The 24,511-nt window shown below is 42.3% G+C and overlaps 1 protein-coding gene across 4 annotated transcripts; it reads right to left on the bottom strand.

Annotated features, from left to right (window-relative positions):
* On the bottom strand, positions 1 to 24,175 carry prim1 (DNA primase subunit 1). Of its 4 annotated transcripts, XM_052009498.1 has the most exons (14): positions 23,684 to 23,771; positions 21,687 to 21,750; positions 20,181 to 20,338; positions 19,482 to 19,588; positions 18,744 to 18,817; positions 14,629 to 14,765; positions 14,463 to 14,521; positions 11,752 to 11,861; positions 9,330 to 9,406; positions 7,600 to 7,732; positions 5,481 to 5,550; positions 3,959 to 4,056; positions 2,978 to 3,076; positions 2 to 264 (listed from the first exon to the last, which is right to left on the bottom strand). In XM_052009498.1, exons 3-14 carry the CDS (start codon positions 20,232 to 20,234, stop codon positions 245 to 247), a joined length of 1,038 nt encoding a protein of 345 aa, XP_051865458.1. In that variant the 5' UTR covers positions 20,235 to 20,338; positions 21,687 to 21,750; positions 23,684 to 23,771; the 3' UTR covers positions 2 to 244. The 4 variants fall into 4 exon arrangements, with proteins under 4 accessions (XP_051865457.1, XP_051865458.1, XP_051865456.1 ...); XM_052009497.1 differs by lacking the exons at positions 21,687 to 21,750; positions 23,684 to 23,771 and adding an exon at positions 24,054 to 24,175 and having other exon boundaries at positions 1 to 264; XM_052009496.1 differs by lacking the exon at positions 21,687 to 21,750 and having other exon boundaries at positions 23,684 to 23,815.
* Between the last annotated feature and the right edge of the window lie 336 nt (positions 24,176 to 24,511).

The following is a 24,511-nucleotide window of genomic DNA, read 5'->3' as shown; positions in this document are numbered from 1 at the left end:
TTACAAAAGGGCCATAGTATTTGTAGATTTCAATTGTTCTATTTGCCACGTCAGCTGAAGGCCCTTCAGAGTTGATGAAAAGTATTTTGTTTAATACTGAAAAACTTAAACATTTATTACAGTTACAGAAGCAAAGTGCAGAAGGCAAGATGGAAGGCGATCACAGTCTCCAGGTCTTGTGATATGATGGTCTTGAAACAGGATTTAAGGTGGCATCAACTTTGAAGAAGGTATTTTGTTATGATCAAAAATCTCTTTCTTTATCTAGGGAGGGGAAAAAGAAAATCAATGAATCAACAGAGTATCTGGTTGAAGCAGTACATCCCTCTAATTTTTTTTCTGCATACCACATCCAATTGGGATGTTAATAACTTCAAATGCTCTCAACAACTTTCTAAACATTAACTGGGAGTTACACAAACACCGAAAACCTTGTTCCTTCAATTTGCTCTCTTGAACTGCCCTGCTTCCGATGGCATGGCTACTTTGATTTCTTTATCATATCAGCAGTTTATTGACTTCAATATTCTGCCCGGAGGTCGGTGACCAATGGTGTTCCACAGGGATCTGTTCTAGGACCCCTGCTCTTTGTGATTTTTATAAATGACTTGGATGAGGATGTGGAAGGGTGGGTTAGTAAGTTTGCTGATGATACAAAGGTTGGTGGTGTAGTGGATAGTGTAGAAGGTTGCTGCAGATTACAACAGGATATTGATAGAATCTAGACCTGGGCTGAGAAGTGGCAGATGGAGTTCAACCCATTTAAGTGTGAAGTGATACACTTCGGGAGATCAAATTCAAAGGCAGAATACAAGTTTAATAGCAGGACCCTCAGCAGTGTGGAGGAACAGAGGGATCTTGGGGTCCACGTCCATAGATCCCTCAAGGTTGCCGCGCAGGTTGATGGGGTTGTTAAGGCGGCGTATGGAGCGTTAGCCTTCATTAGTTGGGGTATTGAGTTCAAGAGCCGCGAGGTGATGTTGCAGCTCTATAGAACTCTGGTTAGACCACACTTGAGTATTGTGTTCAGTTCTGGTTGCCTCAATATAGAGAAGGTGCAGAGGAGATTTACCAGGATGTTGCCTGGGTTGGAGAGCATGTCTTATGAGGATAGGTTGAGTGAGCTAGGGCTTTTCTCTTTGGAGAGGAGGAGAGGTGACTTGATAGAGGTGTACAAGATAATAAGAGGCATAGATCAAGTGGACAGTCAGAGACATTTTCCCAGTGCGACAATGGCTAACACAAGGGGACATAATTTTAAGGTGATTGGAGGAAGGTACAAAGGGGATGTCAGAGGTAAGTTTTTTTTTTAAACACAGTGTTGGGTGCGTGGAACGCACTGCCGGCAGTGGTATTGGGGGCAGATACATTAGGGACATTTAAGCGAGTCTTAGAATAATATGAATGATAGAGAAATGGGGGGGTGATGTGGGAGGGAAGGGTTAGATAGATCTTAGAGCAGGATAAAATGACGACACAACATTGTGGGCCAAAGGGCCTGTACTGTGCTGTAGTGTTCTATATTCTAATACTGCAGCAACTATCTTGTGTTATCCGCTTGCCCAAGTCATGCCCCATAAATTGACAGTGCTGCATTTGAGCCTCTACCTCCCACTTTATCCCCATAATCTTGTTTTTCTTTAATTTTTCAGCATTTGGACATTGTCAGCAAAGACAGTATTTATTGCCCATAACTAGTTGCCCTTGAATTGAGTGACTTGCTGGGCTATATCAGAAAGCACTTAAGAGTTAACCATATTGGCAGGTCTGAGGCACATGAAGGGCAGACTGGGCAAGGACAGCAGATTTCCTCCCCAAAAAATGTTACTGAACCAGATGGGGGTTTTTAGATGATACTTTGGTAGTTTTGTGGTCATCACTCTTTTTCTTTAAAATTCCAGGATAATTAACCAAATTTAAATATCACAGCTGCCAAGGTGGGATTTGAATTTGGGTCTCTGGATTTGTGGATTACTAGTCCATTAACTTCACTGTTATACCATCACCATACCCTTAGCATTGAAATCTTAGCCTTAAATATACTCAAGAACTGAACATTCCACATCAGAGAAATAAAGAATTCTTTATTTCCGGCTTATTCCTAGAACTCTCCCAATCCTTGGGTATACCACATTTCTTGGCAACTTTTAATGCAATGCCACTCTTTGGATAATAGAAACAACCCTCTCTGCCTGCTGTGGTATTGCCAGCAGATTTCCAAAGCTAATCTGGGTTTTACCAGCTATCTTGGCCAACACTGCTCCTTCAACATCATCAGTTAAACACACTGATTAGCCATTTATCTATTATTGATGCAGGAACAGAAATGAGCTGGTCTATGCAATTGTAGCAAATGCACATAATTTATGATACATCTTATAATCCTCCAAGGCAGCAAGGGTTATGGTGCTTTTGGGGTCTTTTCTTGTGTCATTGTTTTGTCCATTTCCATTTATCTCCAAGGGCCGTGTTTGCAGCCGTGCACTCAGTAGACTTGAAAATTAAATAAAATTCCTAAGGGATGAGATTCAGCCTCCACCTTTTTTTCTATATCAGGATATAACAGCAGCTTCATTCCAAAAGCAATTAATTGCATAGAGCACTTTCAGATGTTTATCCTGTGTTAAATAAATGAGCCTGTTACATTTTTTTTCCACAATGCAGGGATGAGACCCAAGCCTCCTACCCAACATTTCCCTTCTGGAGCAATTCTCCTGAACCATGGTAGGAAGCAGGAATTCACATTAATAAAGAGAGCTCAAACTTGACACTTATGGAAAGCTTCTAGATTCAACTCAAAGCAACAGCTAAAATTCCAAAATGTAACCATTCCACATTTAAAAGAAAACACACAAGCTAAATGGAAGGTTCTCAGTGAAAGCAACAAGCCTTTGCATGAAATCTGAAGTCTGCACAGCCTTTCCTCCCCAGTATTTTAGCAGTAACACTGTTCTGGAATCTCCTGCATGATACCCACCACTCTGTTCCAGCAGCAAACCCTTTCGTGACTTCTCCATCTCGTCTATGAATTGCTCAAAAATCTTGATAGGGCCCAGGAGACTCGTCTTCTTGTAATCTAAGTGCAGAGAAATGAAAAGAAATTCAATCTCCCCTGTGCATTACATTCCCTTGCAAACAATTTCTCTTCAGTTTGCATATATGTGGAAAGAAAATCCTACCATCCGCCCACTTAAATATCTGCCCAATTGCTTTCCACACCAAGCTGTTGACTCTCATTGCAGTACAATCCTTGCGGTGTCTCAGCCAATTTACTTTACCCCTTTCAGCACGCAACAGGAGGGAACCTGACAGTCCTACCTTATCTTTCCTCAAAAAGCAACCATGCAATTTGCAACACGGGTCACTGGAGAAGATCAATAGCAGGAATCCTGACTAAATCCCTTTACAAACATGAGCCAAGGCTTCATTGTGTGGCTCTTTTTGCTGCCTCGGTGCATTCAGCACTGCAATACACCCTTGGTACAATGGTTTAACCTCCTCAATATAAAATTACAGTTGTTATTTATATCCTCATTAGCTATTCAGAAAGTGGTGTACCAAGCAAAAAAAAAGGGTTTTTTTTTTGTTAGGAATTACCCCTCCCTGATGTATCTTAACACAAGCTGGTGTATATCGAGTTAGAAGCACCAGGAAAAGCCCAAGGTGAATCTCAGGCATATGTGATGAGCAAGTTGAGGTCATGGGAGGGTCAATGATTACCATGGCTGAGAATAGAAATAAAACCAAAAGAAACAGCCAAAACCTCATTCCAATTGCTATTCATTGACACGTGCAGGCCAGTTTGATGGTGGATCAGTGGCCATGGAGACCGATCTCCCTCTGCAGGAGTCAGGTGCTTCAGGAAAGGAAGATAGAGAGAGAAAAAAAAAGAGGATGACATTTGGTTTGATGAAGGATTACTTTCCCCACAGAAAAACTCACTCTCTTAGATTTTTACCTCTGGTGCGTCGCTTCACCTCTGGTTCCCCACCATTCTCAATGCTTGCATTCACTCGCTCTTCCTCAATTTTTTGATCAAGTTCCTTGCAAAGTGAACTGAAAGAGAACATAGCAACAGGGATTATCCAGCTGTAAAGTTACACAGTGGTTACCTCACCAACACATCTTACTGCAACACTGCTTAAGTGCTTTCAGGAAAATCAAGCATGTGGCGGACACCCTAGAACACCCAAACCATCATTTCTGTGTTTTGGCAGGTAGAGTCAACATGCTGTTCAGTAGGGAAGAATATCAAGGCTAGTACATTCTCTCCTCACCCAGCATCCAAACATCCCACACTTCCAATGTTGTGATGGGCAAAAAAGGTGGGCGGCCATCTGAATTGCAGTCGGGCAGAAAGCTTGGATGACTTCCTCCTGTCAATGGAAAATGGATTCCCCACCCCTCAAGGATACTGACTCCTTGCTAGGCTATAGTTCTATGGGTCCCTTTCATTATCTGTGTGTGACCATTGACAAAGTCTTGCGAGCTTTCCCATTACACACAGCCATAGTCCAGAAAATTTACCCTTCCCCAATCCAGCAAGATCTCCCTCTGCAACACCACTTGGAATGGAAAAATCACTCTGAGACATTATAAGAATAAAGCAACATTGTTCAAGATGTCTCACTGAGCATCAACACACTGTCAGAAATGCAGTTTGATAATCACAGGCTAAAATAATCTGTCATATTAGCAAGTCACCCAGGTTACAGGTACAAGATGTAATTGATTGAAAGTGACATCACTGCCAACAGAAACCAGATTAAACCAGTGTGGTTTAATGGCAGAAAGTTCTCTGTAGTTGGCCAAGCTGGGGAGAAGGTGCTGCAAATTAGCCTCTGCATTCCTTAGCAAGAGAAGATAGAGGAGAAAAGCAGCAATTGGTCCCATTCTGACAGTTGCTGATTAAGGTGTTAAAAGTGCCAGCTGTGCATAGGTTGATACTCAAAGAAACTGCAGATGTTGGAATTCTGAAATAAAAACAGAAAATGCTGGAAACACTCAACAGGTCAGGCAGCATCTGTGGAGAGTGAATCAGAGTGAAAATTTCAGGTCAGAGACTCTGATATCCTGATGATCCTCATCAACTACTGCACCGGATTTAAAAAAAAGCACACACATATCCCTTTGGTGTCTCGTTGACCATATTTGCTCAAGTCAGTTCGATGGCCAGGAAAATCTCGCTGACCTGCAGTGTTGTTGATAGTCATAAGATGCAAGAAAGGAAGGCAGAAATGGGCCTAATACTTTCATTTACTTATTTTTTGACATTTTATAGAACCCAAGATGGTACACAGAGGCAGGTAAGTTGCAACCAGTTACCTGGACATAGAATGGCATTGAAACTTTTTTTCCTGTGTAGTTACTGCTACACCCTAAAAGAATCCCTGATAGATGACACCAACACAGGAAAAGGAAAACAGTTAAGTCATTTTCAGAATATGCTAAAAAAAAGCCAATGCCAATATCCTTCCTACCTTATTGTGGGCACATGAAAGGGATCAAACTTATCCACATTCTTCACATCAATGGGCACCGAAATGCGGCCTGAAACCGCAACAGAAATGATGAGTAGAGCATGAACCTTGCAGACAGAAATCTTTCACACTCTGACAGTGGGACCCAGCACAAACCATGCAGAAACACCACAGAACATCAGTGACAGGTCATTTTTATGTGCCGCCCTTTCTTAGTAAAATGAATGGGTTAATAACTTTAATATTCGTCACTTATTCACAACAGGCTTCTCAAAATATCATGGAATCAGCACGGAAACACAGGTCCTTCATCAGACCACCGAGTCCATGCCAACCATCAAGCATCCATTCACACTAATCCCACTTTATTCTCCCACAGCCCCATCAACTCTCTCCCTCTCCCAGATTCTACCATTCATCTACATACTAAGAGCAAATTTAGTGACCAATTAACCTACCAACCAGCATCTCTCTGAGACATGGGAGGAAACCACAAACACGGACAACACCAAATGTCAGGATTGAACCCAGGTCAGAGCTGAGAGACAGCAGATCTACTAGTCACGCCACTTTGCCACACTAAAATCTCTATTTGCACATGAAATGTGGGACTACCTCAAACCAAATCCTTTCACCCGCGAACTGATAGTACAACACGGCCAATGATGGTTGAAATCAGCTCAGAAGCACAGCAGGTAGTGCTGGCTGCCTCACAGTTCCAGCAACCCGGGTTCGATCCTGACCTTAGGTGATATCTGTGTGGAGTTTGCACATATTCCATTACTGCACTCTCTTCTGTGTGCTCTGGATTCCTCCCACATTCCCAAAGCAGTGTGGGCTGGCAGGTTAATTGATTAATGTACATTATTCCTAGCAAAGAAAGCTCACCGGCGCCTCTACTTCCTCAGGAGGCTAAAGAAATTTGGTTTGTCCCCTTTGACTCTCACCAACTTTTACCGATGCACCATAGAAAGCATCCTATCTGAATGTATCACGGCTTGGTACGGCAACTGCTCTGCCCAGGACCGCAAGAAGCTGCAGAGAGTTGTGGACACAGCCCAGCACATCACAGACACCAGCCTCCCCTCCTTGGACTCTGTCTTTACCTCTCGTTGTCTTGGCGAAGCAGCCAGCATAATCAAAGACCCCACCCACCCGGGACATTCTCTCTTCTCTCCTCTTCCATCGGGTAGAAGATACAGGAGCCTGAAGGCACGTACCGTCAGACTTAAGGACAGCTTCTACCCCACTGTGATAAGACTTATAAAATGAGATGGACTCTGACCTCACAATCTACCTTGTTGTGACCTTGCACCTTACTGCACTGCACTTTCTCTGTAGCTGTGACACTTTGTACTGTTACTGTTTTTACCTGTACTACATCAATGCACTCTGTACTAACTCAATGTAACTGCACTGTGTAATGAATTGACCTGTACGATCGGTATGTAAGACAAGTTTTTCCCTGTACCTCGGTACAAGTGACAATAATATACCAATACCATAGGTGGCTGGAAGGTGACAAAAGACACACAAAGACATTCTGTTTTCGGATAGATAGAAAAAGGGCTTTTAGCAGATGGTTGACACTTTTGCCAATGTTCAGGTGGAGTTGATGGCATGCGAGAGAGAATAGGTTACAGTGAAACAAAGTGGGGAATGGGACCAAGGGAAATGCTCTGGAAAGCCAGCATAGAGTCGATGGGCCAAATGGGCCATATCATGAGCAATATAGTTCCAAGAGTGAAAAGGTTAGAAATACAAATGGTGGCATCCAGGGTTAACACCATTACATTTCAACAGAAAAGCTTTAAGTTTAAAATGAAAGACATATCACATGAACTTGTTCAAAAGGCACAATAAAATCTCTTTTTTCCTCAGCCATTAAGATCCAGAACAAAATATCAATCCCAGCAGAGGTGGTCAGGAAGAGGTACTCAGGAAACCAATTAATTTGCTATGAGACAGGAGAGTTAATAATGCACTGGTCACCTATCAGTTGCAGCTAAAATTGGCGTGGGCAGAGATACGAAAGACAACCCTTGACTACCCGCTTGCCAGACAGTATAAAGCACTGTCAGCAGGAATTGGAACGTAACAAAAGACAAACACACATTACCTGTTTTTGGATGGACAGAGAAAGGGCTTTTCAGCAGATGGTTGATACTTTTACTAACGTTCACATCCAGGCGAGGATAGCAGTACTGCAGCTTTATCTCTTCCATGTGACAGTCTTTTGGACGTCTGGGCAACTGTAAAACCCCATTTGATGAATGGCAAGTTCAGCTTCAAAATCTAAGCAAGCAACTAGTAGGACAATAACATCAGACTTTCCCAAGCCATTACTTCCAATTCTAAAACTGAACTAATTGGTGCATGGATGTTTACTATTTCCATTTTAAGTCATAGTGAAACATTAGCTAATTGTCACAGAGAAAACCCAAATTAAAAAACAAACCAACCAACATTAAACCTGCCTGGATTTGTAAGTGCAAACTAAAAGTAAAAGAAAGCAGATGAAAGGGCATCGATCTGAAACATTAATCAAGTTGCAATTAGAGATTCTGGTATAAATGACATGATAGCCTCGCTATTCATTTCTTCCATGAACATTTGTGAGCACTTGAATAAAGCAGACATAAATTAATAGATGCTCCATGATAGACAAATACACCATATGTTTGGGGGTTAAGCTATATAGACCACAAATTCAATCACTTCTCTACACTGAGCTTTCTCATCTCTGCCAAGGTGATGCAGGATCATTTTGGAGTGGGCAGAAGATAATAGATGCTGTAATCCCCTTTTAAAGGCCAGGTGGATTGGTAGGCACAAACAGGACAAGGTCCACTGCAAGATATTACTCCCAAATAAGCTGCCAGCACTTTGCATAGTTTGGGCAAGCAAGCCACAGCTTTCAATACCTGGAATCACAGCAATTTACTGTAAAGAAAGCCATCTTATCCACGTCAACCAAAAATGAATTTTAGGTTAATCTTACTTCCCTGCACATCAGCCTTGCAGGTTACAGCATTTCAAATAGTTCTTTGAAATGCAGCAAGGGTTTCTGTCTCCAGCATCCTTTTAAGTGGCGAATTCTAGAAGCCTATTACTTGTAGAGTGAAGATTCAACTCCCCTCTAGTCTTTCTACGGATTGAATCTATTCCCCTTTGTTACTGACATTTCTGCAAAGGAAAATAAATCAGTTGTTTACTCTGTCTAGGCCTCAGTTTTATTCACCTCAATTAAATCTCCTCTCAACCTCCTTTGTTCCAAAGAAAACAATTCCAACCTGAACAATTTCTCCTTGTAACTACAATTCTCCAGCCTGACAACGTTCTTATAAATCCCCTCGGCACCCTCTCTATTGGTATCACACCCTTCCTGTAATAAACTGACCAAAAGTGCACACAGTACTCCAGTGGTGGCCTAATTATATGTTTTACACAGTTTAAACATGACCTCCATACTCTCAAAGAGTAATACAGCATGGAAACAGGCCCTTTGGCCCAACTCGTCCACGTTAACCAAGGTGCCCACCAAGCTAGTCCCATTACTATGTTTCTGTCTATAAATGCAAGCATCTTGTATATGGTCTTATCCACCTGGCTGGCAACTTTCAGGGATCTATGGACATGCACTTCATGATTCCTCTTCCTCTACCCTTGTATAATACCAGCACCTGCAGAATCCCACTTGTATTCTGGCAAGGCAGTACTTGAGGAGAAAGCAGAAAACATTTCATGATTAGAAACTGCACAATATTCAGTATAAAATACTGTCATCCAACTTTTTCCAATTGCACCCGTTCTATATAATCACCAAGCTTTCATTATGTGACCACTTACATTGTGTTGTAACAATTTCCAGCGCTCAGCTGAATTTCGTGCTTTTATAAAATCCTTTTGCAGCCTGTCTCGAAACTGTGCACACTTGTTAAGGAGATGCCTCCATTGCTTCATATAAATATCTCAGATTTTAACTTAATAAGTGGAAGCATAAAAATAAAATCTTTTTACCAGACTAACTCTTAAAGAACTTAACATTCTGTTCCTTGGCAACATTAGTCTTACACAACTGCTCCATTCTAAGTTGTTGTGTAGCATGCTAGGACAACCTGACCTAGTTATTCACAGCAAGAGCACTTGCAGCACTCTTGCATTGTGTGTGGTCCCACTGCAGAGTCCAATGTACAACTCAGACCTCTCTGCATGTGCATGCCTTCCAACCACTTAATGGGTTATTAAGAAACAAGCAAGGATGTAACTGACAGCAAGTGGCGTTTGAAAAGAAAATCATTCTCAGGGTGAAGCTTCACTGGCAGATTGATACAACTGAGTGATAGTTAACAATCAATCAACACTGTCTGTGTGGGACTGGAATTAAGACAGACAATAGATCTCTCTTCCCAAAGGACATTAAAGAACAAGCTGCAATTTTGGGACAATTCAACTGTTATATTCTCACATCACACACCAGATTTTGCTGTAACAGTGGAATTTTAAGCTTGCACTCCAGGCTTCTGGATCTCTGGTCCAGAAACAACCACTATATCGTTTATCAAATATTCATTTTCAGGATTTAGGCATGGCCAACAAGGCCAGAAGTTATTCTCCTTGAGAAGGTGGTGGTGAGCCACTTTCTTGAACCACTGCAGTCCTGGTGAAAGTGCTCCCACAGTGCTGTTGAGGAGGGAGTTCCAGGATTTAGCCTCAGCAATGAAGAGGGAAAGGTGATATATTTCCAAGTCCAGATGTAGGTGGTGGTGGTGCTCCTGTTGTCTCATCCTTCTTGGTGGTGAAGGCCATAGGATAGGCATTTTGTAGATGGCTCACACTGCAGACACCATATGCTGGTGGGGGAGGGAATGAATGCTTAGGTTGGTGGATGGGATGCCAATCAAGTGAGTTGCTTTGCCCTGGATAGTGTCAAAATTCTTGAAAGTTGCTGGCATTGCAGTCATCCAAGTGGAGAATATTCCATCACACTCTTGATTTATGTCTTATACACAAGAATAAAGTCCTAGTCTGCCCAACCGCTCCCTATAACTCAGGACCTCAAGTCCTGGCAGCATCCTTGTAAATCTTCTCCACATTCTTTCCAGTTTAATATCTTTCCTATAACAAGGCGACCAAAACTGCACACAGTGCTCCAAGTGCAGCCTCACCAACGTCTTGTACAACTGCAACATAATGTCCCAACTCCTAGATTCAATGCCCTAATGAAGGCCAACATGCCAAACACTTTCTACATCACCACGTCGACCTGTGACGCTGTTTTCAACAAACTACGTACTGTACTCCTAGGCCCTCTGTTCCACAACAGTCCCCAAAGCCCGACCATTCACTGGATAAGTCTTACCCTGGTTTGACTTCCAGGCAGGGGACTCAGCAATGGTAGTACCATTGAATGTCAAGGGTGGTTGATTTGATTTTCTCCTGTTAGAGATGGTCACTGCCCAGCACTTCTGTGGTGTGAATGTTACATGCCACTTATCAGCCTGTGCCTGAATGTGGTCTGGGTCTTGCTGCATTCAGGCATGGGATATTCCATTTGCCGAGTTGCAAATAGAATTGAGTATTGTGCAACATTAATGATCCCACATGAGCCAAAATCTGGAGACAGAATCAAACCAGGAATATAATCTACCAACTGACAAGGGTGAACAATTCATTAAAACTATTTATTTGGAAGGAGAAAATGTCTCTAGTGAAACTCGACTTTACAAAAGCACCCAAATCATCTTCCTCCACTTGCACGCTTTATCCTGTTGGCTAAGGAGAAAATGGTGTAGGATTGAAAGACTACAATTATTTTGTTTTTTTTAAAAGTAAAAGAACTTCATTTCTTTTGTGATTTTCTTTTAAGGAGTTTTTCCAATTTAGCAACAGAGTCAGAATGGGACTTTTTGTGTTCGAAGTGAAAACTGTTCTTGCAGTGGAATAGAATACGTACATCTTGCAACAGCAAGCAGGCCTGCATGTACAATAAATCCAGTTCAAAACACGTCTTAACTCCCAACATCAGAGAAGCAGCCCAAACTGTAACAGCGGAATAGTTCTCACACCAGCCACGAGAACGTGACTTTTGATTAGGGGAATTTTCTTGTTATCTGTGATCGTCGATGCATCAAGAACTGGACCATCTGGTCTCAATTGAAGACAGGCTCAGGGACAGGACAGGAGAATGCACCCAGCCATATATCACTGCAATTAAATTTAAAGTTAACTATGGATTCATCAAATATGACTTGTTTCAATGAAAGGATATCATCAGGGACCAAAGCGAGGACCTTCTGCCAAGTTTCTTTAGTGTCAAAGAGATTTTGTTTATTCACGGCATAGTCTTCAAAATAACTATCAATCACATTGAGAGCTTCCCTGTAGGTGAATCGAAAGCAATGGTTAGTAATAAGGACATGTTTTAAACAGACACTAACCAAACCTTCCCATTCCAATCTCTAGATCACAACAGAAACTTGCTTGCATCTGGGCTTTTAAAAGTTAAGACATTAAATTTGGTGCATAGCCAAATAGTCATAACTGACTTAAAAGTTTCCATAAAAATACAAACATAATCCGAGTACGAACCCAATAAAACAACCAACACTCCCATAAGACGTCACAAAAATCCCATTTCACTTATCTAATCATTGTAAAGTCAGAAGTCTTAAAATGCTCATTACATAGCATGACACACCATATCCTCCAACTCACTGTGTAATGCCTTGGGAGAGCTGCTAGTCACATATAAAAAGCTTGATGTATGTACATCAGTTCATTGCACTGGCAATACACCAGAAGCTCCTCAGAACACAAAATACTTGCTTTAATATCTAGTAGGGGCCTGATCTCTACCATGAATAATTGAACTCTCACTATCCCGAGATACATTTTCTCCCAGTAACAGGACACACCCACCAGAGGGGGGCAGTACAGTGACATACAGTCAGAAAGGAGTAGCCCTGATCCCATGAAGTTTCACATCATCACATCAAAAGTGGAAACCTTCTCCTGACTACCACCTACTGTCCTCATTCAGCTGATGAATCAGTGGCCCTCCACGTTGAACTACACCGAAAGGAGGAAGGGCACAGAATGTCCTCTGGGAGAGGGACCAACATCCATCACCAAGAGTGGCTTGGTAACACCACCACAGAACAAACTGGCCAAGTCCTCAAGGACATTGCTGCCAGATTGGTTCTGTAGCAGGTAGTGTGTGAACCAACACAAGGGGTATATCTACTTGACTTTGTCCTCACCAATCTGTCCACAATAGCATTTATACAAGTGACCACCACACAGGCCATGTGGAGATCAAGTTCCATCTTCACACCAAGGACATGCTCCATTGTGTTGTGTGCCACTACAATCATGCTAAATGGTACAGACTCAGAACACATGCAGCAGGTCAAAACTGTCTATGATGAGATTTAATGGACCATCAGTAGCAGAAAAAATGTTCAGCACCACAATCTGTAACCTCATGGCCCAGCACATCCCTCACTCTACCATTACTAACAAGTCAGGTGGTCAACCCTGGATCAATGAGTGCAGAAGGGCATACCAGGAGCAGCACCCGGCACACCTAAAAATAGTGAAGCTGCAACACAGAACTATTGCAAGCTGTTTAGCATGCATGTAAACAGAGCTAAGCAATCTCATTTCAGAACTCTGCAGTCCAACCACCTTTATCATGAAGGGTGGTGGACAATTAAACAGCTAACAGAGGAAGGAAGCTCTAGGAACATCCCCTAAAGACAGGCTGAAACATTTGTAAACATGTTCAACCAGAAGTGCCAAGTAGATGATCCATCTCTGCATCTTCCCGAGATTCCCACCATCACAGAAGTCAGTCTCCAGCCAATTTGATTCACTCCATGTGATATCAAGAAATAGCTGACAGCACTGGATACAGCAAAGATTATGGCACCAGATGACATCCCAGCTGTAGTACTGAAGACCTGGACTCCAGAACTAGCTGTGCCTCTAGCCAAGCTGTTCCAATACTGTTAAATCACTGGCACCAAACACAAGAGGACATGCTTTCAAGGTTAGATGGGGGGGGGGGGGGGGGGGGGGGGGGGGTGGGGGAGGAGTTTAAAGGCGACGTGAGGGGTAAGTCCTTTATGCAGAGAGAGTGGTAGGTGCCTGGAATGGGTTACCAGGGGTAGTAGTGGAAGCAGGCAGTTTGGTGGAGTTTAAGAGGCTTTTAGATACACACATGAATATGAAGGGAATGGAGGGATATGGATGATACACAGGAGGACATTTAGTGTAAATTGGCATTAAGATCGGCACAATATTGTGGGCCAAATGGCCTGCCCAGTGCTGTACTGTTCTATGTATATGTCACCTGCCTAACAATGTGGAAAAATTGCCCAAGTTGGTTGAGCACAAATGCTTACTGCCAAATTACCACTCAGCAGCCCACTGCTGCCTCTATTTCTTTTATGAAGTTGAGGAAACCATTGCACTTCCTCATCGCCACTGTCCAAATCTCGGAAATCCCCACCCAGTGGCACTGTGGAATTAGCTTCACCAGCAGTCCAAGGCGGCCACTCACCACCACCTTCTCAAGGGAATTGGTGATGGGCAATAACTGCTGGCCTGCCAGTGATGCCCAGATCCCAAAAAGTTGAATTTCATGGATTCAATATAGGGACCTTAGTGACCAGACCATTTACTGTTATGGATGGTTGAAGGATTAATGGTGGCCAGAGTGATGTTTATTGAGGGATAAGTAGTGTCCAGGGCAGCAGAGAATTTTCTAGCTTACCTTCAAATACTGCCACCACTGGAGAAGGCAGGTTTAACACTCTCAATAGTATAAGCTAAACTGCAATCACCATTCTCCCATTCAAAAGACAGAATGCTACCAATGAGTTACAACTGACATTTCCCGTCTTAAAACCACACTTGGATATGTGATATTTTCTACGTAACCAAAAGTAAACTATTTCCTTACTCTATTACACTTACTCAATAGAAGGATGAATGGGAACAGTCAGATGAACTTTCTTGATGGTATCATTCCCACCCTGTGAAATAACAAGCAGCACTTAGCATTACAAACTAATGGCAGAATGGTTACAAGCTGTGCTTTCTATAAAAAAGCAATTAATCTCAGGGTTTACAAGTCACATACCTTAACCACACTCAGGTACTCTGCTACAGCTGACCGAGCTGCCTGGGAAAGTTTCCGTGCATTTTCATCACAGACCCAGCAGTGCACTCCTCTTCGACCAGAATACACCCAAAGGCGATGCAGAAACCCAAAGTCTTCTGTCGAGTGAACACAGGAAACCAATAATTTATCAACATTTAACTTATGCCTGGGTCCCTATGATGTACAATTGCAACATAGACATTGCATTATTGGACTTGTATTATTATTTTTGCTAGTTATTTAAAAAAGTGTTACATGTTATTCCTTCCTGACTCAAGTTTATTTCAGGGATGTTTAGCAAATTGCACTTACTATATGTTTTGCCACAGAGTGAGTGAGTGTGGAGCCGAGCCATTTTACATTGCTAATGGTTGAATGTGCAGCTCAGAAACAGGCCACTTGTCTCATCAGTTCCCCACCAGTCCATATTTACAATCCGAGTACAAAGTGAGGCAGTCGCTTGAGACTAATGGCTCCCCCACGTAGTTAAGAAAATATGTGAGTCACCCCAGCAACAAGCAGCAGATGAAAGAGATCCAGTCCAGAGGAGGCAGCACAATATGTTCATGGGCATCATCTTCGGGAAATGCTGATAAGACCACAGCACAATCATGAGGTCAATTGCTTCCTGCTATCTTAATGCAGAACTAATGTGTTTTGAAAAGTTAAAGAGACTTTGTATTTTCATTCATATTCAAAATCAATTTACTCTACTGTACTTACTGAATAGAAAGCCAAGATATAAAGCAGTACCTCCACAATGTTAAGGCATTGCCTGGTGTGAAATTGTATAGACCCAGACAGTCCAAACCATCAAGGTTTAATCTCTGATCATGTTGGTTTATAAGAACATTAGAAACACAAGCAGGAGTAGCCCATTTAGACCCTTGTGCCTGAAAGATGGTGGTGGTTAGAGGGAACAAGCTTCCTTAGAGTCATGGGGTCATGACTCTACAGCACGGAACCAGGCCCTTCAGTCCAACTGGTCCATGCCGACTGAGTTCGTCCCATTTGCCCGTGTTTGACCCATATCCCTCTAAACTTTTCTATCCATGTACCTGTCTAAATGCCTTTTAACCGTTGTAATTGTACCCACCTCTACCACTTCCTCTGGCAGCTTGTTCCATATACCCACCACTGTATGGAAAAACTTGCCCCCCACATTCCCTTTAAATCTTTCACCTCTCACCTTAAACCTATACCCTCTAGTTCTTGATTCCCCAACCCTGGGAAAAAAGACTGTGACCATCCACTATATCTGAGCCCCTAGTAATTTTATATTTCACCCTCAGTCTCCTGTGCTCCAGGGAAAGAAGCCCCAGCCTTGAGTGTGAATCACTGAAAATTAACACACAAGGTGGCACAGAGATGCATCCAGAGTTGCTACCTCACAATCCAGCAACCTAGGACCAATCCTGACCTCCCGTGTGGGGTTTCCTTCCCACATCCCAAAGATGTGCAGGCCTTCAGGTCAATTGGCCACTGCAAATTATCCCTAGTGTAGGTGGTGGCAGGGGAATTGGGGGGGGGGGGGGGGGGGGGGGGGGTGGGGGCAGGGGGAATAGTTGGGGGAAAGAGAGGAGCTGATGGGAATGAGAGAGAGAATAAGGTAATAATGGGGGAAAAATGAGGCAGATGAGAATGCGCTGAGAGCCAGGATAGATTCAGTGGGCTGAATAGCCTCCTGTGAAGTCATAAGGAAACATGACAAATATTATACAATATTCCAGAAGCAGCCTCACTGGGGTTCTATATAATTGAAGCAAGGTGTCTCCACTCTTGTACTCAAATCCTCTTGCCATAAAGGCCAACATACCATGTGTCTTCCTAAGTGCTTGCTAAATGTGTATATTAACCTTTAATGATTGGTGTACAAGGACATCCAGGTCCCTCTGAAAACCAACACCTTTCAACCTCTCAACCTCTCACCATTTGAAATATACTCTGCCTTTCTATTTTTTCCTACCAAAGTGGATGTTCTCAGATTTTTCCACATTATGTTCCAACTGCCATCTCTCTGCCCATTCATTCATCCTGTCCATATTCCCCCGAAGCCTCTCTGCATCCCCCTCACTAGAAAACTTGGATATATTACAATGAATCCCTTCATCCACATCATTAATAAGGATTGCAAAAAGTTGAGGTCCCAGCACCAATCCTTGCAGCTCCCCAATGGTCACAGCTTCACAACCCACAACTGATCCGTTTACCCAGACTGTTTTGTCTGTTAACCAATCCTCAATGCACAGTGTGTTACCCCCATACCATGTGCTCTCATTTTGCTTAATTATCCCCCATATGACACCTTACTGAAGGCCTTCTGAAAGGCTAAATGCACAAATCAACTGATTCATGCTCACCTATTCTATTGGTTACACCCTCAAAAACCTGATGGATAATCAGCCACAATCTCGATGAACGACGCAGCAGCTTGAAGGGCCTGTTGCCCTACTGCTGCTTCTAATTTTTGTTTGTTTTTGGGATCTGGGCATCGCTGGAAGTACTCGGACAATTTTCCACAATGTCAGGTAAGTGCCCGTGTTGTAACTGTACTGGAACAGCTTGACTGGTGGTGTAGCTAGTTCTAGGAGCACTGGTCTTCAGCACCACACCCAGGATGTTGCCTGCACCACAGCCTTTGCTGCAGCCGGTGTTTTCAGTTGCCTCTTGATATCACGTGGAGTGAATCAAATTGGCTGAAGACTGGCTTCTGTGAATGGTGGGATCATCTATTGCACAGCTCAGTCTGAACATGGTTGCAAATGGCCCAAGCGGTCTTTTGCACTCACGTGCTGGACTCTGTTGAGGATGGGGATGTTCTTGGAAAGTCTCCTCCTCCCTTTGGGTGTTTAATTATGCACCACCATTCACAGCTGGATGTGGTAGGGTTACAGAGCTTCAATCTTGGCTGTGAAATTGCTTAGCTCTGCCTACTGCAGGCTGCTCAGAATGCATGTAGCTCTGCACTGCAGCCTCAATAAACTGACAACTCATCATTTCTAGATATGCTTGGAGCTGCTCCTGGTATGTCCTTCCACTCTCATTGAACCAGGGTTGATCCCCTTGTGGAGTGAGGTATATACCAGACCACATGGGTACAGATCATGGCGATGTACATTTCTACTGTTGATGGTCCACAGGGCCTCAGATGCCAGTTTTGAACTGCCAGATCTGTTCTCAGTCTATCCCAGTCCACCCAGTTTTATTCCTTCTCTATTTGAACATAGTGTTATAGAGCATTTAAGACTCAATCACGTGGGTGGGCCTGAAGAGCACTTGTTTTGATTAAACTTACCAATTCCTTGGAGTTCTTATTTAGTCTAGTTATTTATTCCAACAGGTTTTCCAAGTCTTCTTCCATGAAGATAAAAACAAAATATTTATTTCATATCTCTACCATTTCCTTACTCTCCAATACAATTTTTCCTGCATCTGTAAGGGACCCACATTAACTCTAGGTAACTGTCAGAAACTCTTACAGTCCTTGTGTTCCTCACTAACCTACTCCTATGTTCTACATTCCTTTTTCTTATCAATGCCATTGAGAGTTCTGAAATCTTCCTAAACCTTGGACTTACTGATTTTTTTTGCTAAAATCAACGAGAAGCCTTTTCCTTAGATCTAATATTATCTTTACCTTCTTTTTACCATGACCACACCCATTTCCCTGTTCTTTAGCCTTAAAATAATATTACTTGTAAACTATGTTTAACATTCTTTAAACATTAGACACTGATTGAGAAGCTACATTAAAAGCTATGGCAGTAAACAATCTACCACAGTCAACTCACTTTTTAGTCTCAGCTGGGACAGGGGTAACCGTATCACAATTTTCCTCGGACTCCAGGAAGGCCAGGATAAAGACAACAATAAGACTAAAACAGGTGGAGTTCATGTTCCTGAACATTACCCGTATGCTCTGTTGAAACATGTGATACTCCCCTCTGCCCATTAATTCTCTGACACTCACTCAAGGTCCATTCGACTCAATGCAGTGGAAGAGAAAGAGTTGCCACGTACAGGAAAGAACAAGCAGATGGAAAAAGTATAAAGCAGAATGATCAAAGAAGAAAAAATGCATAACACAATCTTACCAGCTAATGCTCTATCCAGAATCTTGATAGCCATAGTCATCAGTGTCCAACAGTTACGGCAAATGTCTGCAGAGCTGAAGAATATTATGCAATGATGGAATCCTTCACTATAATTCTAACACTTATGTTGATCTGAGAACTGACCAAGGTTGTTGTCTGGAGCAGTCATTAAGATTCTCACCCATCCCCAAAAACAGCAACTCTCGGCCATAACAAAAGACTTTTAAACAATAAACTAAAACTATTAAATGAGTCAGAAGCCAGTGGTAAATCAAATCTGGTCCAAAATCTCCAATTAACTGGCTTTTAGGTTCCACTTTATTAAATACATTTTGAATAACTACCCATTTGTTCAACAATTCCAGAATGAGTACATTCTCATCATATTTACACATCTTTCTTGAATTTCTGTTGCAGCAGTGTAGTAAATGGAAATGCAAGCACTTGCTACTACAATATTAACAGTCATAGGATTCCTTAGTAAATATAAGAGGATGGACATGTAAAACTTTAACCCTACTCAGATTAATCATATTGCACTTGACATCTTAAATGCTAATGTACTATAGTTCTTCAGTTGGGATTAGGGGCTGCTTTTAGCAATGTTACTACAGGGATGTAGTGGCCAAAAATTACTCTCCTGTAACACAACCTACAAAGGTACTACTTGTAAAAGCACCTTGGATCACCACTGTAAAGTGCTGGAGCAGTGTGAAAAGATTCTAAGCATAACCATACCTGCAGCAGGTTCGGACATCATCATAATCTGTCATATCAATATCAAAGACCAACTCTTTACTTTCTGCCTGGAAGGCTCCTGACTTCACAGAATTATGTTGACTAGGCTATGAAAGAAGAAAAAAAAAGTTATAATATTGCCAGAGAAAATTTGTACCCCACCTCACCAAATTACTCTTCTCCCCTTCACCCCAGGCCTTTAAAACATTGGTGAGAAATTCCACTTGGCTCCATCTGGTATTTTTTTCCAAAGTGAACCTTCAAAAAGATCACAGCCGGGTTTGCTACAGAAGCATTGTAGAAAACCTTCACACTGCCATCTACACAAACATACAAAGTGAATATCCCAGTACGAGTCTCCTTCCTTTACACTCTTCAGCACACTTTTTGTTGTAAACCCAGTTTAAGCTCCTCTGTGGTACTGGCTAGTCCCACAGGTAGTGTTGTGATAGATTTCCCCTCCCCACAAAATGTTAAAGTTATCACTGGTGCAAGATGCACAATTGCTGTTTTAGTACACATTACCCTATGATTTCACAAACTAGCCATTTGCTTTTCAGTAATCACTCAAAATGTTTCCCAAAAATACCTTAATTCTTTAGAGATGTGATCAATCTATATAAAAGCAACATTGGTAAAGTGAGTTCTCAATCTGCTCGATGAGATTGGAAACATTAAAAGCAATGGGCATAGAGTAACCTTGTGAGAATAGACAGCTCCAATGTCGATCTTGGAAGGGACCATTTTCTGCATTTCTTTCTCCAATTCATTCTGATTATTAAAGGACTGGTAACGTACGTAGATGTCATCTTTCAAGGTGAAGGAGAATTCTCGATTCTGGAAGTAGTTCTTAGGGACTGTTGGCATAAATAGAGAGCATAACCATCAAGCCTTGTAAATAAAAAAAAACAGTATGGAGCTATTAAGCAATCTACTATCAGACCGATCAGTTGGGGTGGAGGGGTGGTGACAGAGCAGGTCACAGGTTTATAGAATTGGTCTCAATCTAACTTTTCTGTGTTCTTTTAAAACCACCTTGTGACAGATTTATGGCACAGGAGGCAGACATTCAGCCCATCAGGACCATGCCAGTCTAAAATTCACTTCCCAGCTCTCAATCTACAGCCCACAACTCTAAGCGCTAATCCAGGTACTTTTTAAAATATGAATTGTCTGCCTCCACTGCCCTTTTGGGTGGAAACATTTTTCAACATCTCTCTAATCCTCCCACCTTAATCCTACACCCCCTCCAGATTATTGACTCTCTCCTGCGAGATACAGATTATTGCTCTTCACCATCTAGGCCCCTCAATTTTATACACAATTAAATCTGCCTCTATTCTGCTGATGGAGGCATACATATTGGCCCTGGGAGAACATCAAAACAGCACGTGAGTACCAATACACTCATGGGAAAACTTCCACTTCAACCACAACACTTTCAGGTTATGTAACTGGCTTCTCACATGACCCCAAATTAATTTTTAAAATTACACCTAAATTCAAGCAGCAACAGATGTGTAATCACCAATCCTTTATTACAGTGATATACAGCAGGGTGGGGGAGAAGAGAGGTAACAATTAATTCCAAGCCTGCGTGTTTAAAAACAGTTCATGCAGACACCATTTACACCATTACTTTGCACAACAACAAACATGTGACAGGCTCTCTTCAGCATTTATTGACCATGCTTGGTTACCTGGTCTGTTTTGTTTTACAATTTAGTGGCTGAAACCACTTTAAGGACATTCATCAGGCATGATGGGAGCACATCACCCAAACCAGGTAAGGAAGCACCCCCGAAGGGCATCTTAGACCTCGAGTCGTGGGAGCTCTTCATAATCGTTTTTCTATTCCCAGCCGACAAAGGGCAACTTAGAATAGATGACAACAGTTACACTTTGAACCATGAAAGTGATGGCACAAACCAGCTCTGAAGCTTTACAAGATGGTACTTGGCATATACAGTAAAGTGCATTTTGTGTTCCAAGTACTGATCTGAAAAATTAATCCAAGAGAGAAGCTTGTTGTGTTATCAACTAAAATACATTACTTTTGTGGTCCTTTTACTGTTTCAGATGTCCTCAAGGGGAGGAAATCTGCCATCCTTGTCCAGACTGGCCCTCTGTTATACTCAATCTAAAAGCACTGTGCCCAAAGTATTGTCACCTTCAGGGCTGCAGCAATAAAACAAAGTGGCTCACCATTTCCTTCGAGGGCAATCAGGGATGGGTACTAAATGTTGGCTTTGACAGTGATGCCCACATCCTGTGGCAATGACAAAAACACATTTAATAATATTTGTTTTTTTCCCTCCTAACACATTATATGTTTCTTTCAATAGTTTTGCACTGATAGTTATCTACACATTTCCCATTTCCCCATATTAGGCCTGTATCCCTCTGCGCCTTTCCTATTTAAGTACTTGCCCAAACGCCTTTTAAACATTGCAATTGTATCTGTTTCTATCACCTCTTCTGGCAACTCACTCCAGATAACCAGCCGCCTCTGTGTGGAAAAACTTGCGCCTCAGATCTCCTTTAAATTTCTCCCCTTTCACCATAAAACTGTGCCCTCTAGTTTTGGACTCCCCTGCCCTGGGAAAAAGGTTCTGACTATCTATCCTATCTATGCCCCTCATAATGTTATAATCCTCTACAAAGTCACCCCAGTGAGAGTAAACCCAACCTATCTAATCTTTCCTTATAACTACAGCCCTTCATTCCAGGCAACATCCTGGTGAATCTCTTCTGCACTCTCTCTACTGCTATAACATCCTTCCGGTAGTGTGGTGACCAGAATTGTATACAGTATTCCAAATGCAGTCTAACCAATGTTCTGTACAGCCACAACATGACATCCCAACTCTTATACTCAATGCCCCTGCCTATGCAGTATACCAAATACCCTTTTCACCATCCTAACCACCTCTATCGCCCTTTTCAAGGAGCTAAGGACTTACATCCCGAGGTCCCTCCGTACATCAACGCTCCTAAGATCCCTGTCATTTACTATGTCCTACCAGAATCTGACCTCCCAAAATGCATTAACTCACACTTGCCTGGATTAAATTCCATCTGCCACTGCTCTGCCCAACATTTCAGCTGATGTGGCTAAATGTGCCTTTGACAACCTGCTTCACTACCTACGACTCCAATTTTTGCATTGTCTGCAAATTTATTAATCAGACCACCTTCATTCTCATCCAAGTCATTTATATATCTGACAAACAACAAAGGTCCTAGCTCCAATTCCAATGGTACACCACTTGTTACAGATTTCCAGTCAGAAAATACACCCTTTCACCACTACCCTCTACCTCCGATCACCAAGCCAATTTTGCATCTAGTTTGCCAACACACTTTGGATCTTGTGTACCTTAACCCCTGGACCAGCCTACCGTGCAGGACCTTGTCAGTAGCCTTACTGAAGTCCATGTAAGGCACGTCTACCGTGCCATCTTCATCAATTTTCTTAAGTTACCGTCTCAATAACCTTAATCAGATTTGTGAGATACGATTTCCCCTGCACAAGACCATGCTGACTCCTCCTAAGCAGTCCCTGAAGTGATCATAAGATCTTGTCCCTCAGAATCTTCTCCAACAACTTCCCTACCACTGATGTAAGGCCTGTAGTTTCAAGGCCTATCCCAACAAGTGAATAACATTAGCTATCCTCCAGTCTTCTGGTACCTCACCCATGGATAACAAAAATGCAAAAATCTCTATCTGAGCCTCAGCAATCTGGCGATACAATCCCACAGGTACACCACTTGTTACAGATTTCCAGTCAGAAAAACACCCTTCCATCACTACCTTCTACCTCCTATCACCAAGCCAATATTGCATCTAGTTTGCCAACACACTGATGCAGGGCTTCCACCCAAAACGTTGACAACTGACAATTCCTTTCCTCTCACAGATGCTACTCGACCCGCTGGGTTGCTCCAGCAGATTGTTGCCCCAGCCACCTCATCCGTTGCTCCATCAGCATTCTCGGAAGGTAGACCTGCTACGCATCATTAGACCACACCAGTTCCATATAAACACAATCCAGCTAATCCCACTCCCCACAGTTGTCCACAGAAATACGTAGAGAGATCATTACATGGAATGTAGACAACCCGTAAGAATAGGTCTGTGTCAAAATCTTTTCACAGATCAGCTGAATTTAAATAATTCATTTAATATTTTCTCCTTACCACCGCCATAACTCAACCACCTGAAGTACTGAGGATACGGAAAGAGGCGCCTGTAGTAAACAGGGAGCAAGTCTGGTAACTCAGACGCATCATACCGACTCTCGGTTAACGCCATTTTCGGAGCAAAAATAAATCGCGCCAAAAGCGCTCAACCGGAACCGCTCTCCACTTCCCGGAAGCGCCCTGCTAAACTTGCCGGGATTTGTAGGCTTTTGGATCAGATCTTGATCTTCCCTTAAAACTCCAATATAGTCATTTCAAAGAATGTTTATCGACCCTTTTTTGTTTTTTTTATTCCTTTCTAAGACTCTAAGTGCAATGATTTTTTAATACCCAAATGTGTCATCATGTCACATTCCTTCAGTTCTACCTGCCATGGTGAGCACTTCAAGTGAAAGTTGGGTACGGCATAATTCTTGTCTCAAGATCTCCGGTAGTTTTGATCACCTGAAGGGGTAAGAGGGGAAAAAAATCACTTCCTCGCGCCCACCATCACTACTCAGGGATGAGCGTCTTCAAAATGACTGCTCCAAGAAATCTGATGCAATAACAGGCCAACCTCCTGAATCACTGAAATCTGTCAGTGGATACAACTGCCTTTTTGACTTTAAAATCAACCATATTGTTCTACAATATATTTTAATCTCATCAATAAAGAGCACTTATTCCATCCAATATTAGGTTGTAGTGATTGCACTTGCCAATGCCATAGTTTTGTCCAACAATCCAGATCACAATGCATCTGGTTTCATTAATTTACTATTCTTATAAATGGTCTTTACCAGATCTTTTATAATCTGAAAACAAGGCTCTCCATCCAAGTTCAAA

The sequence above is a fragment of the Pristis pectinata genome, chromosome X (assembly GCF_009764475.1).
Source record: "Pristis pectinata isolate sPriPec2 chromosome X, sPriPec2.1.pri, whole genome shotgun sequence".
In the NCBI taxonomy this organism is placed as follows: Eukaryota; Metazoa; Chordata; class Chondrichthyes; order Rhinopristiformes; family Pristidae; genus Pristis; species Pristis pectinata.
This window is presented reverse-complemented; position numbering and strand designations above follow the sequence as displayed.

What these genes read in the sequence shown, in the direction of transcription:
- prim1 (XM_052009496.1), bottom strand. Translation starts at nt 23,798, where the DNA reads ATGGCGTTAACCGAGAGTCGGTATGATGCGTCTGAGTTACCAGACTTG. An exon ending in CCCATTCATCCTTCTATTGA is followed by an intron (nt 11,862 to 14,462) that starts GTAAGTGTAATA and finishes ATTCACCTACAG; the next exon opens with GGAAGCTCTCAATGTGATTG. An exon ending in TTTCATGTGCCCACAATAAG is followed by an intron (nt 4,057 to 5,480) that starts GTAGGAAGGATA and finishes GTTCTCTTTCAG; the next exon opens with TTCACTTTGCAAGGAACTTG.